We start from the raw sequence: 15,599 nt of genomic DNA, 5'->3' as shown, positions 1-15,599 counted from the left end.
ATGAAAAGCCCTAAAACATTGTCCAATATGGTGTTGGAAGATGAGGCCCTCAGGTCGGGAGTCACTCAAAGTATGACTGAGGAAGAGCTGACACCTCAGAATAGAGCCAACCTTAATGAAGTGGACAGAGGAAAGTTTTTAGGACCTTCATTTGCAGATGTGGCACTGCTCAAAATGAGACAAAACAGCTGCACACATCCATTAATAATCAGAACAAGGAATGTACGAAGTATGAATCTAGCAAAATTGGAAGTGATCAAAAATGAAATGGAATGCATGAAGATTGATATCCTAGGCATCAGTGAGCTGAAATGGACTGATTTGGGCCATTTTGTATTGGACAACCATATGATCTACTATGCTGGGAATGACAAATTGAAGAGGAACGGCTTGGCATTCATCATCACAATGTTTCAAGATCTATCCTGAAGTACAGCACTGTCAGTGATAGGATAATATCCATATGCCTACAAGAAAGACCAGTTAACACTACTATTATTCAAATTTACACACCAACCACCAATACCAAAGATGAGGAAATTGAAGATTTTTACTAACGTTTGCAGTCTCAAATTGACCAAACCTGCAATCAAGATGTATTGATTATCACTGGTGGTTGGAATGCGAAAGTTGGTAACAAAGAAGAATCACTGGTACTTGGAAAATATGGCCTTGGTGATAGAAATAATCCTGGAGAAATTTTGCAAGACCAATGACTTATTCATTGCAAATACCTTTTTCAACAACACAAATGATGGCTATATATGTGGACTTTGCCATATGGAGTACACATATGGATGGAATCAAACTGACTACATCTGTGGCAAGAGGCGATGGAGAAGCTCAGTGTCTTCAGCCAGAACACGTCCAAGAGCCAGTTGTGGAACAAACCATTAACTAGTCATATGCAAGTTCAAATTGAAGCTGAAGACAATTAAAGTAAGTCCACGTGAGCACGAAAATATGACCTTGATTCTATCCCTCCTGAATTTAGAGACCATCTAAAGGATAGATTTGATGCATTGAACACCAGTGACCAAAACCAGAGGAATTGTGGGATGACATCAAGAACATCATCCATGAAGAAAACAACAGGTTATTAAAAAGACAGGAAACGAAGGAAAGACCAAAATGGATGTCAGAAGAGACTCGGAAACTTGCCCTTGAATGGAGAGTCGCTAAAGCAAATGGAAGAAATGACAAGATGAAAGAGCTAAACAGAAGATTTCAAAGATCAACCCAAAAAGACTAAGTCAGTTTTTCACAATGAAATGCGCAAAGACCTGGAGTCAAAAAACCAAAAGGGAAGAACACCTTCAGCATTTCTCAAGAGGGAAGAACTGAAGAAAAAAATTTAAGCCTCGAGTTGCAATATTGAAAGATTCTACGGGCAGTGTATTGAATGATGCAGGAAATATCAAAAGAAGATGGAAGGAATACACAAAGTCACTACCAGAAAGAACTGGTCTATGTTCATCCATTTCAGGAGGTGGCTGTGGTAGTTACGTTTGTGTGTCAACTTGGCTAGGCCTGGTTGAGTGGCTGGGCAGTTGGATGTAGTTATTCCCCATGGTAAGATTGGTAATTAACTCCATGGTGGAATGTATTGGAGCAGCTGAGAAGCTGTTTTGGGTATGTGGTCTGCTTCCTGTATATAAGCATCAGCTTTGGGAATGGTTTCTACCTTATGGCACACTTGGACCCTGCATGTAGCCGTGTCGTTGTTCAGCAGCCTGCCATGCTCTGCCGACCTTGGGACTTACAATGGACTTGAATTAATGGCCTGCCGTGTGGTTTGGTAACATCGGGACTGTGCCTTTTTACTTGTCAACCTTGGGTTTGTCAGCCTCAGCAGCCAGCAGCTGTCTAAGTGAAGAGAAGCCTCTAGCTCCAGTGGGCCGGGAGCAGGAGGCAGATCTGGACCCCAAGGTTGAGGGGCTTTCACCCAGGTCCTAGAGCCTGGCACTTTGAACTTGGACTTAAAGCCTCCAAACTGTACAAGAATAAACTCCTGTTTCTTCAAGCATCCCATTTGCGGTGTCCTTTCAGAGTGGCACAGAGGTAACCAGAACAGTGGCATGTCATGAAGAACCAATGGTACCGAAGGAAGAAGTCCAAGCTGCACTGAAGGAAGTGGTGAAAAACAGGGCTCCAGGAATGGACAGAATACCCATTGAGATGTTTCAACAAACGGATGCCATGCTGGAGGCACTCATTCGGCTGTGGCAAGAGATTTGGAAGACAGCTACCTGGCCAACTGAAATAGGTCTCTATTTGTACCCATTCCAAATAAAGGTGATCCCATGGATTGTGGAAATTATAGAACAATATCATTAATATCACAAGCAAGTAAAATCTTACTGACGATAATTCAAAAATGGTTGCAGCAATATATTGACAGAGAACTTCCAGAGGTGCAGGCTAGATTCAGAAGAGGACATGGAACGAGGGATATCATAGCTGATGTCAAATGGATCTTGGCTCAAAGCAAAGAATACCAGAAAGATGTTTACTTGTGTTTTATTGACTAGGCAAAAGCATTCTGTTGTGTGCATCATAACAAATTATGGATAACATTGAGAAGAATGGGAATTCCAGACACTTAATTGTACTCATAAGGAACCTGTACATAGACCAGGAGGAGGGTGTCGTTCAGATAGAACAAGGGATACTGCGTGGTTTAAAATGAGGAAGGGAGTGCATCAAGGTTGTATCCTTTCACCATAGTTGTTCAATCTGTCTGCTGAGCAAATAATCCAAGAGGCTGGACTGTATGAAGAGCATGGCACCAGGATTGGAGGAAGACTCATTAACAACCTACGATATGCAGATGACACAACTTTGCTTGCTTAAAGTGAGGATGACTTGGAGCACTTACTGATGAAGATCAAAGACTGCAATCTGCAGTATGGATTATACCTCAATATAAAGAAAACAAAAATCCTCACAACTGGACCAATAAGCAGCATCATGATAAATGGAGAGAAAATTGAAGTTGTCAAAGACTTCATACTACTTGGTTCTATAGTCAACACCAATGGAAGCAGCAGTCAAGACACCAGACAATGTACTGCATTGGGCAAATCTGCTGCAAAAGACTTTTCAAGTGCTGAAGAGGAAAAATGTCTCCTTAAAGACTAAGGTGCGCCTAACCCAAGCCTTGGTATTTTCAATCACCTCATATGCATGTGAGAGCTGGCCAGTGAATAAGGAAGACCGAAGAAGAGTTGATGTTTCTGAGTTGTGGTGCTGCCGAAGAATGCTGAAAGTACTGCCAAAAGAGCTAACAGATCCTGGAGGAAGTGCAGATATTATGCTCCTTGGAAGCGGGAATGGCCAGACTTCGTCTCACCTCCTTTGGTCATGTTGTCAGAAGGGACCATTCCCTGGAGAAGGTTATCATACTTGGTAAAGTGGAGAGTCAGCGAGAAAGGGGAAGGCCCTCAATGAGATGGACTGACACAGTAACTGCAACAGTGGGCTCAGGTCTAGCGCGGACTGTGAGGCTGGCACAGGACTGGGCAGTGTTTCGTTCTGTTGTGCATAGAGTCGCTATGAGTCAGAGGCGACTGGAATGCATGTAACAACAACAACTAAAAGGTTGGCAGTTTGAACTTACCAGCTGCTGTGCAGGAGAAAGACGAGGCAGTCTGCTTCCGTAAAGATTGACAGCCTTGGAAGCCCTATGGGTGACTTCTACCCTGCCCTGTAGGAATGATTCAATGGCAGTAGATTTGGTTTTTAATAAAAATCTACTGTGGAAATCACCAGTGTAAGACTTTCTTTTATATCTGTACTATGTTGTTCAGGTGCATTGGTTAAGGAGGCTTAGAATTTATTTTCAGTCTAGTTTTCAGTATCATACTCATCGACTCCTTCATATAGTTGAAGAAATGAATGGAGAAATTTAAGAAGTTTAGTCTACCAAATCAAATGATTAAGTGTTCATGATATTATGCAAAAGACCTGGAGAATATAAAAAAATCAAAATCAAAATTCCTTTCTGAAGCAGTAGAAACATAAGGAAATTTATTCAAAGAAGTTCTAATGACTTTTATGAACGTTGTTGATGAAGAGATTTAGAGAACAGTGAGAGAGAAGTCCTTTTCTACTGAGTCATGTCGTTGTAGTCTCCATCCTTGGGTTATGTCTCAGGCCAGATGCATTTGGTAAGATTGGATGGTATCAGTCAGGATTTTTCACTCATTGTTTTCTCCCATGGACCAATTATATTTCTATTTAAATAAATTCCTTAGAATTACCTGTGAGAAATACTTTTTAACACAGGAAAGCAGAGTAATAATATTATTATAATTTTTTAACCTTAATAATAAACTCTTGTGGTTAAAGTGTTTGAATCCAGGCCTTGGAGCTATTGAGTTGTACCTAAAGCGTTACTACTTCTTCTGAAGCCTTGTTTTTCTGGAGTTGGCCATTTTGCTCTAATAGCTAATGAATTTCCCAAGTTGCAGCAAGAATTTTCTTACTGGAAATCAGCAACGCTCTTCTGTAAATGGATTTCCATTTCACGTCAAGGAAACTAGCCTGAGACAAAATAGTCAGCAGCCTGGCATCCGCGGCACCGTTGGAGGGACTGGAGGCAAAAGGCGGAAGGAAGGATATGGGGGAGACAGGTGTGAGAGTGCGTCCCAACCCAGAAGTGATGAATTCTTGTTTGCACCCAGGGCCTTTCCCTTATATTAAGGAGTTGCCAGAGGGCAAGGTCCTGCCCTCACTTGAGAGTCTGTGGGGCCGATTCCACACCTCACGGACCCGACTGTTGTGTTACCTTCGTGCCCCAGGTGTTTTAGGTTAAATTAATGTTTTTTGAATAAGTGAAAATAAACTTTCCAAAGAAAACTGAAGAATCGACACTTAGTCTTTTCCTTAAAGTCATAAAATATGCTTATTTTTCTTATAGAGGAATTTGCCAGGGAATAAATCACTTTCTTCTGGTGCCTCATATGTTCTTTCTATGTTTATTTTGAAGAGAAAATTTGTTTATTGTTATAGGACATAAAGCCATGGAGTTCTCCCTTATTATCTTATTTTCTTCTTTCTTTTTTATTTTTTCTCAGGTTAATGGTTATCTTTCTCACTAATGCCTGGGAATTGGGATAAAGGGATTTTACACTGATTCTGATATTAGAGCTGAAATAGCACTGGCCCTTAGGTTTGGCTTGGTTTTTGGTAATTGATGGTTCTTTACCAGGTTACACAGGAGCGTCTTCAGAGGAGATTTATGTTTGAAACGTTTGTCTTGAGAATTGACATGGTGTCGAGATGACTTCCACATTCTTCTTACGGTGTTTGCTCTCCTTTGAAATAGTGAGGAGCCTATAAATAGTAACAGAAAACTGTCCTTTTTCTTCACTGTGTAAAGTGATAATGAAATTTTCCCACTTAGAGTATCATGTGAGTGTTTGATAGAGAAAGTTGGCAGTGTATTTGATAATGTTTTTTGTTCTGAAAACCTTTGATCTCATGCTTTGCATAAATAATAGGTTATGTTGCTTGCTCCCTGTTCCAAAAAAAAAAGTCAAACCCACTGCCATCGAGTTGATTCCAATTCATAATAACCCCCCTTGGGTTTCTAAGGCTGTAAATCTTTACTGGAAGAGATTGCCTCATCTTCCTTCCACAGCTGGTGGGTTTGAACCACTGACCTTCTGGTTAGCAGCCAAATGCCACTACGCCACCACAACTCCTATGTTCCCTATTAGGGGGTTGAAATTATGGTTGCAGAATGAACATAACGTATGCAAGAGTGACATTTAATATTATACTGAGTTTATGAAAAAATAGTGCAGACAAGTCTTATCCTAGAGGATTCCTCCCTCTCCTGAGAAATGGCTGTTCCGCTCACCACCCTGACGTCAGGGCAGGGCATGGAGATTTACACACACACACAGCAGTTGATCGGCGTATTTAAAGTTTCTATTTGATACCTAATCACCAATAGCAGTATTTTTGCAGCTGTGAAGCCTCAAAGTCATACATACCTGCAAAATAAAAACCCAAAACCAAACTCACTGCTGTTGAGTCGATTTCAACTCATAGCGACCCCTCCTTGGGTTTCCGAGGCGATATCTCATCTCTACAGAGGTAGATTGACTAGTTTTCCTTCTGAGGAGTAGCTAGTGGGTTTGAACTGCCAGCCTTCTGGTTAGCAGTCAGATGCCTTAGGAACTATGCCACCAGAGCTCCCAATAGGGAACAACCACCACAAAACAAAACAACAAAAAAACCTCTCAACCTGGGACTAAAATAGGTCTGGTTTTATGAGATGATGATGTATGGGGTCCAATAGCTCACCCATGATGGCAACCCTCATGGGTCTAGAATTCTTCTGGGTCATTTTCCTCATTAGTCTTAATTATAAATGAATCTTCCACGTGTCATTCAGGACTCAGCTGCAGAAGCTAATAATGATGACGATTTTAGACTTTTCTTCCAAGGCTCTGGCCACTCTTCTGTTGCCTGTTGTTGGGTGTCGACGGGTCAATTCTGACTCCTAGCGACCCGTGTGACAGAGTCGAACTGCCACCTCTCTCCCAGGCTGTCATCTTCACAGGAACTGATTATCAGGTCTTTCTCTTGTGGAGTGGCTGCTGGGTTAGAACCTCTGACCTTCCAGTTAGCAGCCACGTGCTTAACTGCTGTGCCACCAGGGCTCCTTGTGGAGTCAGTTACCGTCATATTTTATATTGATTTTGTTGTTGAACATATCAGAGTCATGACCTGTGAGAGTAGGTTTTGCCACGTAAGGGCCTGTTGGAGTCACAGCGGCTGTCACACGAGCTGGCATGATTGAGCCCTGGCTGTGTGCCAGGCCCTTTTCTAAGCACGTCATGCAGTGGCTCCTGCAGCCTTCACTGGTGGGGACTAGCAATGTCTCCGTTTTGCAAGCGCAGGGAGTCTGATGTGCTGCGGTCCCCTCGCCAGCTTCTAGCGCACGCTGGGACCCAGAGTCCAGTTCGAGCTCTTGCTGTCACACACTCCCCTTCAGGACAGAGGGTCCGTTACCCAGTGCCATTCGCCAGAGCAGCAGTATTTCCTTGACTCTCTTTCTGTTTCTCACGTACCACTCAGGGTATTTTCAGGAATACCACACGACACCACGTCAGTTACCATTCAGCCGTCATCAACAGGAGTAACTGGAGAGGGCTTGGTAAATAAAGGCCAGGGGCCTTCGGGCAGGAAAATGCCTATTTTGGCAAAAGGCAATTTCACTCTCCTCACGGCCTTCCCGCCACTGTCCTGTATGTTCAGGGAATGCTTCCACGAGAGCAAAGGTGAGCTCTTCATAGCTGGCCCAGAGATCCAGGGGGCGTGTGTTTAAGTGGGTTTCCTGGACGGACAGAGGGAGACAGGGAAGGGACAGAAGGCCCCCTTTTCCTGCAGCTCTTGGAGCTGAGAGCGCAGGTTTCCGAACCCCACTCGTCACGGGATAGAGCCATTCTAATTTCGCTGTTGTCTTTTGTGTCTAATGAACAGGGTGTGGAATTGTACAAGAGTGTCCTTTCCCCGTGAAGCTAGTGATCATTCCATGGGTTCCATGGGCTTTATGACTTCTAGAGGTTTCCATTGGCATGTGAAGCCCATTGGCTGTTGTATATGGAATTACATTCACTGGTCTTTGTGTCTTGATTTCAACAGCATCACTGCGAAACTTGAAAGAGCTCTAGAAAAGGTGGCTCCTCTTCTCCGCGAGATTTTTGTCGACTTTGCCCCGTTCCTGTCCCGCACGCTGCTCGGCAGTCATGGTCAAGAGCTGCTCATAGAAGGTACGCTTTCCCTCTGTCCTCACGATGGTCTCTTCCTCCGTGTGTCTGTCAGTCGTGGCTGCTCTGTGCTTGTGGGGAAACACACATTGCTGAAAGACTGAACCTCACTGCCCCAAGTCCTAACAGATCTTTAGTTAGTCCTCTCCACCCATTCATTTGGTTAAACCATGTATGTTTGCACAGCCTGAGCCAGTAACACACTGGAGACCTGAGAACAGGTGGTAGAATGGGAGGCCCTGGCCTTCTCACCAGCTCTGCCCACCTGCTGGATGGCCTTCTGTCGGGATAACTTATCATTGGGATAGTGTGTTGACCAAGCAGTGGTCTCTAAAATGTCCTCACTCAAGGGCCTTGCTTCTTTAAATGATCACCTTCTTCCCACGAAGTATGAAACAGGAAGTACTTAACTAAGAGCACAGTATAATGTAAAGAAATGCCAACTGTGACTGGACAGAGCTATGACCTTCTTCTAACCCTAACCCTAACCCTAATCCTAACCTAATCCTAGGGCTAGGATGGGCTGCAGCAGCAGAGGTTCAGATCACTGGTGTAGAATTTTAACGTATGTACCTGTATGCGGAAGGAAGGCTGGGCAATCTACTTCCGTAGTGATACTGCCCTGGAAACCCAAGGAGGGGTCGCTGTGAGTCGGGTCCGATTCAATGGCACATAACAACAACGTACCCATATGAGGAGAGTGGAGCTCTGGTGGCGTAGTCGATAAGGCACTAGGCTGCTAACCTAAAGGTCAGCAGTTCAAACCCACCAGCTGCTTTGCTGAAGGAAGACTAGGTGATCTACTTCTGTAAAGATTTACAGCCTCAGAAGCCCAGTAGGAGTTGCTATGAGTCAGAAACAACTCGACGGCAATGAGTTGGGTTGTTTTTTTTTTTTTAAATGGGGAGAGTGGGTTTGGATAAGTAATGGGGATTTGAAGCCTTATTTCTTGAAAAAGTTTCCTTTTACGGCTATTCCTGAGCCTCTGAAAGCGATGGTCAATACCCAGCTGGTCCTTTGAGGACAGACAGCTTTCGGCGGCATTTCCCGCAGTCCTTAGAGGCAGCAGCTTTACGTCCTGTTTTGCCTTTTCCTGGTTCTTGCTCTGAGACAAGCACTGTCTTCGACACGAGGTGGAGGGTGAAGACTGGCCACATCCCTGCCTCCATGAGGCTCACACTCCAGCAAGGAGAGACAGGAGACAAGCAGTAAAGACAGTGATTACGTGGCGTGGCCTGCTGGCCGGTGTGAGTGCACTGGCAGAGGAAGGGGACAGCGGGGGGGAGCTGAGGATTGCTGAAATGGTGCAGCACGGCCGCAGTCACACAGGGTGCTCAGGGGAGAAGCCACCTTTGGCCAGAGCTGAAGGAGGCGAGCCACGCAGCTCACCAGGAGAGGAGTGCGGAGCACGTTCAGTGACTGTCTGGCGGCTTCATTAAACAGGAAGGAGCCAGTGTGATGTGGGCGGAGCAGAGTGAGCACAGGGAGAGTAGGTGAAGGGCACGGCAGTGACATTGACTCGGACGTGGGTGAGCGGGAGGCTGGTGAGGAGCTCGGAGGGGAGTGGGGATATTGCGGTGGAAGCAGCTGTCGTCATTGTTAATACTGCCTCCACCGAAGAGTGGGGCTCCAGAAAGAGGCCCACGGCCTCAAACAGCCCAAAAGTGAATTCGGGAAGCTCGTGGAAACTTAGCCATCCCTCGCTGGCTGCCGATTGTCTGTGCCCTGGAGAGCCTGTTCCCCGTGGAGACGCGTGTTTGCACAAGGCTCTGCGTTCACTGGCTCACTCCCCAAAGAAAGAAGGTGCTTTTCCGTGTGGTGTGCCAGGATGAAAAAGCACAGTTGCTACCTGCAGGGAGCTTACCGTCTGACGGGACGTCAGACATAAACAGCAATCATGAAAGGAGACGTGCCCTGCAGGCCTGGCGGTGCACGTGCGAGATGCAGTGGGGAGTGAGGCTGGCGGCTCACCGGGCACTTCTCCAGGGCCCTACCCCCAGAGCCACTCCCTCGTCTGAACAGGACCCATGTGTGGAAAGGACAGCTAGTGTTCCTGCTGCCACCGTGTAACCCCCGTCCGTCCTGGCTCAACACAGCCTTCTGAACTCCAGGCAGATTTCGAGGTCCCTCGAGTGAGCACCTCCACTGTCACGACTGCCTTCTCTCCTGAAGTTCTTTATCCTGCTGTTAACATCCCCGTTAAGGAAACATTTGACATAAAACTCTGATTTTCCTCTAAATCTTCTCCACCTTCAACTTCAGTGTTTAAAGTACTTGGTAAACATTAATGATTTCTGAAAATAATAGTAATTTGGAGACTAGTTCTTCAAATATTCCCACTGCTACAAGTGTTATGTTAGGCCACACTTGAAAGCTTTCCAAGGTAACACGGACATGGCATGAGGGTGAGGGTGTCGTAGTTGTGTATTCCAGCGAGAACTAGGTGGTGGTTGGTTTGGGATAACTTCCTGTTGAGCACCTTGGAGTTGGAAGCTGCTAGGGAGCAAGAAGGCTTATCACGTACATTTCCACCTTCATGCTTTTCTGTAACGTGGGTCACTTTATGATAATAAGAAAAAATAAAGTGCCAGTAAATATTTTATTTAAAAAAGAACACACTTTAAACGTTCCTTCCATTCCTGTAAGAGAAAAGCCTTTATTTTTTAAATCTATTTATGTATATCTTACCCCTTTCCTGAAACGATTTGAACATATTTTACAGAAAGTCATAAAGAGTGATCAAAACCTACTGAACTGAAATAAGGAATAATGTTCGTAATGTAGAACAAACGGGTCCCTGACTGTTATTAAAACTGGGTTAGAGTTTCTGCACTAAGCTGTCTAGCAACCAAAGCAAAACAGACATCTTGCGAAGTTGAAAGACTCACTCCCTTTGTTCCTGAGTGTAGTAGACGGGGTTCTCTAGAGAAATAAAACCAGTAAAGCTTATAGACAGAGAGAAAGAGAAATTCATCTTAGGAAAATGTCTCACACACTTATAGAAGCTGGAAAATCCCAAGTTCTTGGATCAAACCTCAAGCTGGAGGCTTTTCCTGACTCATGCAGCTGCGGGGGCTAAGGAACTCAAGGTTGGCAGGCAGCATACTGGCTGTTGCCTCCAACAAATGATGAATCCAAGATCTCCAGGCCAAATGGTGGATTGTTCACTCACAGACAGTTGTAGGCAGCACCACCGAATCACAATCCACAGAAGAGTGTCTCTTTTCCCAGGATGTCCATAAATATACTGGAAGCAGGTCACACCCCTTGGGAAACTCCCTTTCAATGGATTGGCTGCTCAAAACATATACATCTGATCCCATCATTGGAACAGCCCACATCACAATTGCTTAAACCACACAGAATTGTGGTCCCGCCAGGTTGACACACAGCTCCAACTATCACAGTCCACCCCTAGTCAACGTGGTAGTTGTACACATATTCTTAACCATATATACTCTAAATAAGGAAATTATAAAGTCATATTTGCATCTAACATCTAACACACCTACAACCAAAACGCATTAACCTTATTTATATTTCACAGTTCATAACAGAAGGAAGCAAAAATATTTGATGCACATATACAATGAAGAAATACAACAATCACAGTCCTCGTTTCTATAACTGGTCACATGGTCGTAGCTGATATTCAGGACTACCATCTTCCACCACCCATTCTGTATTTCCCTTGGCCTCAGCAAGCACCTCAGCTGGTCGTGGTTCTTTGCCTGGGGAGGTGACCCAAACCTTCATTCCTGAAAGGTCTGGGCCATTAGTAGTCATATCAGAAATCGATTGCTGTAATTTTCCATTGACTTTAATCACAGGGCATGGTAGTACTAAGAGACATCCTAAAGAATCTCCTGTATTCCAGACATACTCTTCTTTACTTCCATTATGTAATGTCAATCCAATTTCCCCTTGGTAATCAGGATCTATCACACTAGATAGTACAGTAATGCCCTTCTTTGTCTGTTGATCCAGAGGCATGAGGACGCCAAAATGGCCAGGTGGCATTCTTAATTTCCAGTTCAATGCAATCAGTATTGTGTCTCCAGGTGGGAGTGTTCTTCCTCTTGGGACTAAGATTTCAAGACCTGCAGAGCATAAGGTAGCAGGGACAGGAAGCAAAAAAAAATTTTGAGTGGGTCACTAGGGGTAATAATGAGTGGTACCACTCCTATTTCCACCCCTTGGTTCCTGGACCTGTGAATCCTGGCTATTAGAGAAATAGCACTGTGTATCAGACACTGGTTTAGAGCATATACTGCCTCCTGAAGAACATTGCCTCAACCCTTCAGGGTATTGACACCTAGCTGGTGCTGCAGTTGTGTTTTCAGTAGGCCATTCCATCGTTTTATCAAGCCAGCTACTTTAGGATGATGGGGAACAGGGTAAGACCAGTGAATTCCATGAGCATAAGCCCCTTGCCATACTTCATTTACTGTGAAGTGAGTCCCTGGATCAGAAGCACTGCTGTGTGGGATACCAAGATGATGCATACAGCATTCTGTAAGTCCATGGATGGTAGTTTTGGCAGAAGCACTGTGTGCAAGGAAGATGAATCCATATCCAGAATAATTGTCTATTTCAGTAAGAACAAAACACTGTCCTTTCCATGATGGAAGTGGTCCAGTGTAATCAAACTGCCACCAGGTTGCTGGCTGATCACCCCGAGGAATGGTTCCATATCGCGGACTCAGTGTTGGTCTCTGCTGCTGGCAGATTGGGCATTCAGCAGTGGCAGTAGCCAAATCAGCCTTGGTAAATGGGAGTCCAGGTTACTGAGCCCATGCATAACCTCCACCCCTGCCACGGTGGCCACTTTGTTCATGAGCCCATTGAGCAATGACAGGAGTAACTGGGGAAAAAGGATGGCTGGTTTCCACTGAACGTGTCATCCTATCCACCTGATTGTTAAAGTCCTCCTCTGCCGAGGTCACCTTTTGGGGGGCATTCAATGAGACACAAATATCTTTACTCCTTTGGCCCAGTCAGAGAGTTCTACCCACATACCTCTTCCTCATACATCCTTGTCACCAATTTTCCAATCATGCTCCTTATAAGTCCCAGACCATCCAGCTAAGCCATTAGCCACAGCCCATGAATCCGTATATAATCGCACATCTGGCCATTTGTTCCATGCAAAGTGAACAGCCATATGCACGGCCCGAAGTTCTGCCCATTGGGAGGATTTCCCTTCACCACTGTCCTTCAGGGAAGTCCCAGAAAGGGGCTGCAGTGCTGCTGCTGTTCACTCTCAAGTGGTGCCTGCATATCGTGCAGAACCATCTGTAAACCAGGCACGAGTTTTCTCTTTCTCAGTCAACTGATCATAAGGAACTCCCCATGAGGCCATAGGTGCAGACTGGGAGTGGGAAGGTAATGTGACTGGAGTGGAGGCTGTAGGCATTTGGGCCACTTCCTCATGCAACTTACTTGTGCCATCAGGTCCTGCTCGAGCCTGATCTCTGATACACCACTTCCATTTAATGATGGAGTGCTGCTGTGCACGTCCAATTTTATGACTCTGTGGGTCGGACAACACCCAGTTCATGATGGGAAGCTCAGGCCTCATGGTGACTTGGTGGCCCATGGTTAGGCGTTCAGTCTCTACCAAAGCCCAGTAAGTAGCCAAAAGCTGTTTCTCAAAAGGAGTGTAGTTATCTGCAGAGGATGGCAGGGCTTTGCCTCAGCATCCCAAGGGTCTGCGTTGTGATTCACCAATAGGGACCTGTCAAAGACTCCAAACAGCTTCTCTGTCTACTACAGACACTTCAAACACCATTGGATCAGCCGGATCATATGGCCCAAGTATATGTCCTCATTCCAGGTTTCAGGATCCCATTTTTTTCCCAAGCAGTGCCCTCACTTTAACTTCAGATACCATTCTGGGTTGGTAGTTTAATTGGCATTGTAATTCAGCCCCCCTTACAATAAGACTCTGGGTTTGGTTTTTGGCAATATCAGCTCCATTAGTAGAAGAAATAAGGCTTTCTTTCAGAATACAACTGGAAACATTGAGGTCTTTTATGCGGCACTTAAGCTGTGACTTAGCAGCCCTGAACTCCTCTCCCTCTTTCACCACTTTGTCTAGTGTAAGTAGGACCAACCAACCAGCTTCCTTATACTCCTCATGCTGACAAAATTGCAGAAAAGTATCAAATATGCGATCGCCCAGAACTTCAGTTCTCACAAGTACTTGCTCTGTTGGTGGTGCTATTTTACATATTAATGTTGCCACCTCATGCCAGGGATTAGCTAATGGAGGCAAGGTCACCAGTGCCTTTACAATTAATCAAATTGGAGAACCAATTTAGGAAGCCCATACTTATAATTTTGTCTCTCTAGAACCACTCCCTTTACCAAATGTGTTAGACTGGGTTCTCTATAGAAACAAAACCAGTAAAGCTTATATACAGAGAGAAAGAGAAATTCATCTTAGGAAAATGGCTCACACACTTATAGAAGCTGGCAAGTCCCAAGTTCTTGGATCCAACGTCAAGCTGGAGGCTTTTCCCGACTCGCAGCTGCGGGGACTGAGGAGCTCAAGGTTGGCAGGCAGTACACTGGGTGTTGCCTCCAACGAATGACAAATCCAAGATCTCCAGGCCGAATGGTGGATTGTTCGCTCACGGACAGTTGTAGGCAGCATGACAGGATCCCGATCCACAGAAGAGTGTCTTTTTCCCGGGATATCCATAAATACACTGGAAGCAGGCCACACCCCTCAGGAAACTCCCTTTCAACAGATTGGCTGCTCACAACATATACATCTTATCCCATCGTTGGAACAACCCACATCACAATTGCTTAAACCACACAGAATTGTGGTCCCGCCAAGCTGACACACAGCTCCAACTATCAAAGTGAGTGACAGTTTGTGACATAGTTAGAGTCTAAGAATTAGTCTCAAATAACTGTTCTGTGTTGACCAGTCAGGACCCCCTGTGTGTCGCCCCCTTTTTTAAAAAAGAGCTTTCAATGGCCAAGCATGCAGACTGCGTCCTCCTTCTCTCTCCCATGCAGTGCAGAGAGAAGGTAAGAGAGATGGCTGGCAAGTGGGGAACTGTATGTCTGGGCATCCCTAACCCCATAAAATATTCTCAGTGGGGTGCAGAGAGCATGAGGAAGGTACTGCCTTCATAGCAGCACGTTCAGGGGAACCCGGATGTTGGCACGGGGGCTCTGATAAGATGGCACACCAGAGCAGGGGGCGGTGCTGGGCACTCCCTGTGTCCTTGTGTCCTCCGGGTGAATGTGATTCTGCCTCATAGCTGGGTGTGGTCAGAAACATTTCCTCTGCCTTGTTTTTGAAACGGTGTGGCTGTAATGTTTATGTCCTTCTTAATTTCTGATGTTCAAGTGGCTTTCATGATAAAATGACAACAGAAGATGGCATACTTTTAGGTTGTCTCTTCTGTTTTCAAAGACCATTACTTGGCTAAACAAACACTGGACACCCCTACTGGCAGTCCTCCAAACTCTGATAAGTTCCAAACCTAGAAAACAACTGCTGACCAGCACAGCGACACCCAGCATCCGTCCACCGCTTAGCCACTCTCTGTCCCATTGCTACAGAGGACCGAAAAGCAGGCGAGTTGTGTCTAGTGAGCTTTGACTCATGGTGACCTGGAGTGAGTCAGAGAGGAACCACTCCCCACAGGGTCCCAGGGCCCACAGGGTCCCAGGCCCCACAGGGTCCCAGGGGCCCACAGGGTCCCAGGCCCCACAGGGTCCCAGGGGCCCACAGGGTCCCAGGCCCCACAGGGTCCCAGGGCCCACAGGGTCCCAGGCCCCACAAGATCTCAG

General features: G+C 45.5%; 1 protein-coding gene across 1 annotated transcript in view; it reads left to right on the top strand.

Annotated features, from left to right (window-relative positions):
- The window catches only part of NBEA (neurobeachin), a gene marked incomplete at its 5' end in the record, with an annotated part of 985,874 nt that overhangs the window by 477,488 nt on the left and 492,787 nt on the right, over positions 1 to 15,599 (top strand). Inside the window, one exon of the mRNA XM_042782600.1 lies at positions 7,660 to 7,787. Coding sequence (XP_042638534.1) covers positions 7,660 to 7,787 — 128 coding nt within the window. The remainder of the gene's footprint in view (positions 1 to 7,659; positions 7,788 to 15,599) is intronic.

Source organism: Orycteropus afer, unplaced genomic scaffold (assembly GCF_000298275.1).
Source record: "Orycteropus afer afer isolate SDZICR_OR568_19922 unplaced genomic scaffold, OryAfe1.0 scaffold00384, whole genome shotgun sequence".
NCBI classification, from domain to species: Eukaryota; Metazoa; Chordata; class Mammalia; order Tubulidentata; family Orycteropodidae; genus Orycteropus; species Orycteropus afer.
Note: the sequence above shows the minus strand (reverse complement) of the source record. Positions and strands in the feature narration are given on the sequence as shown.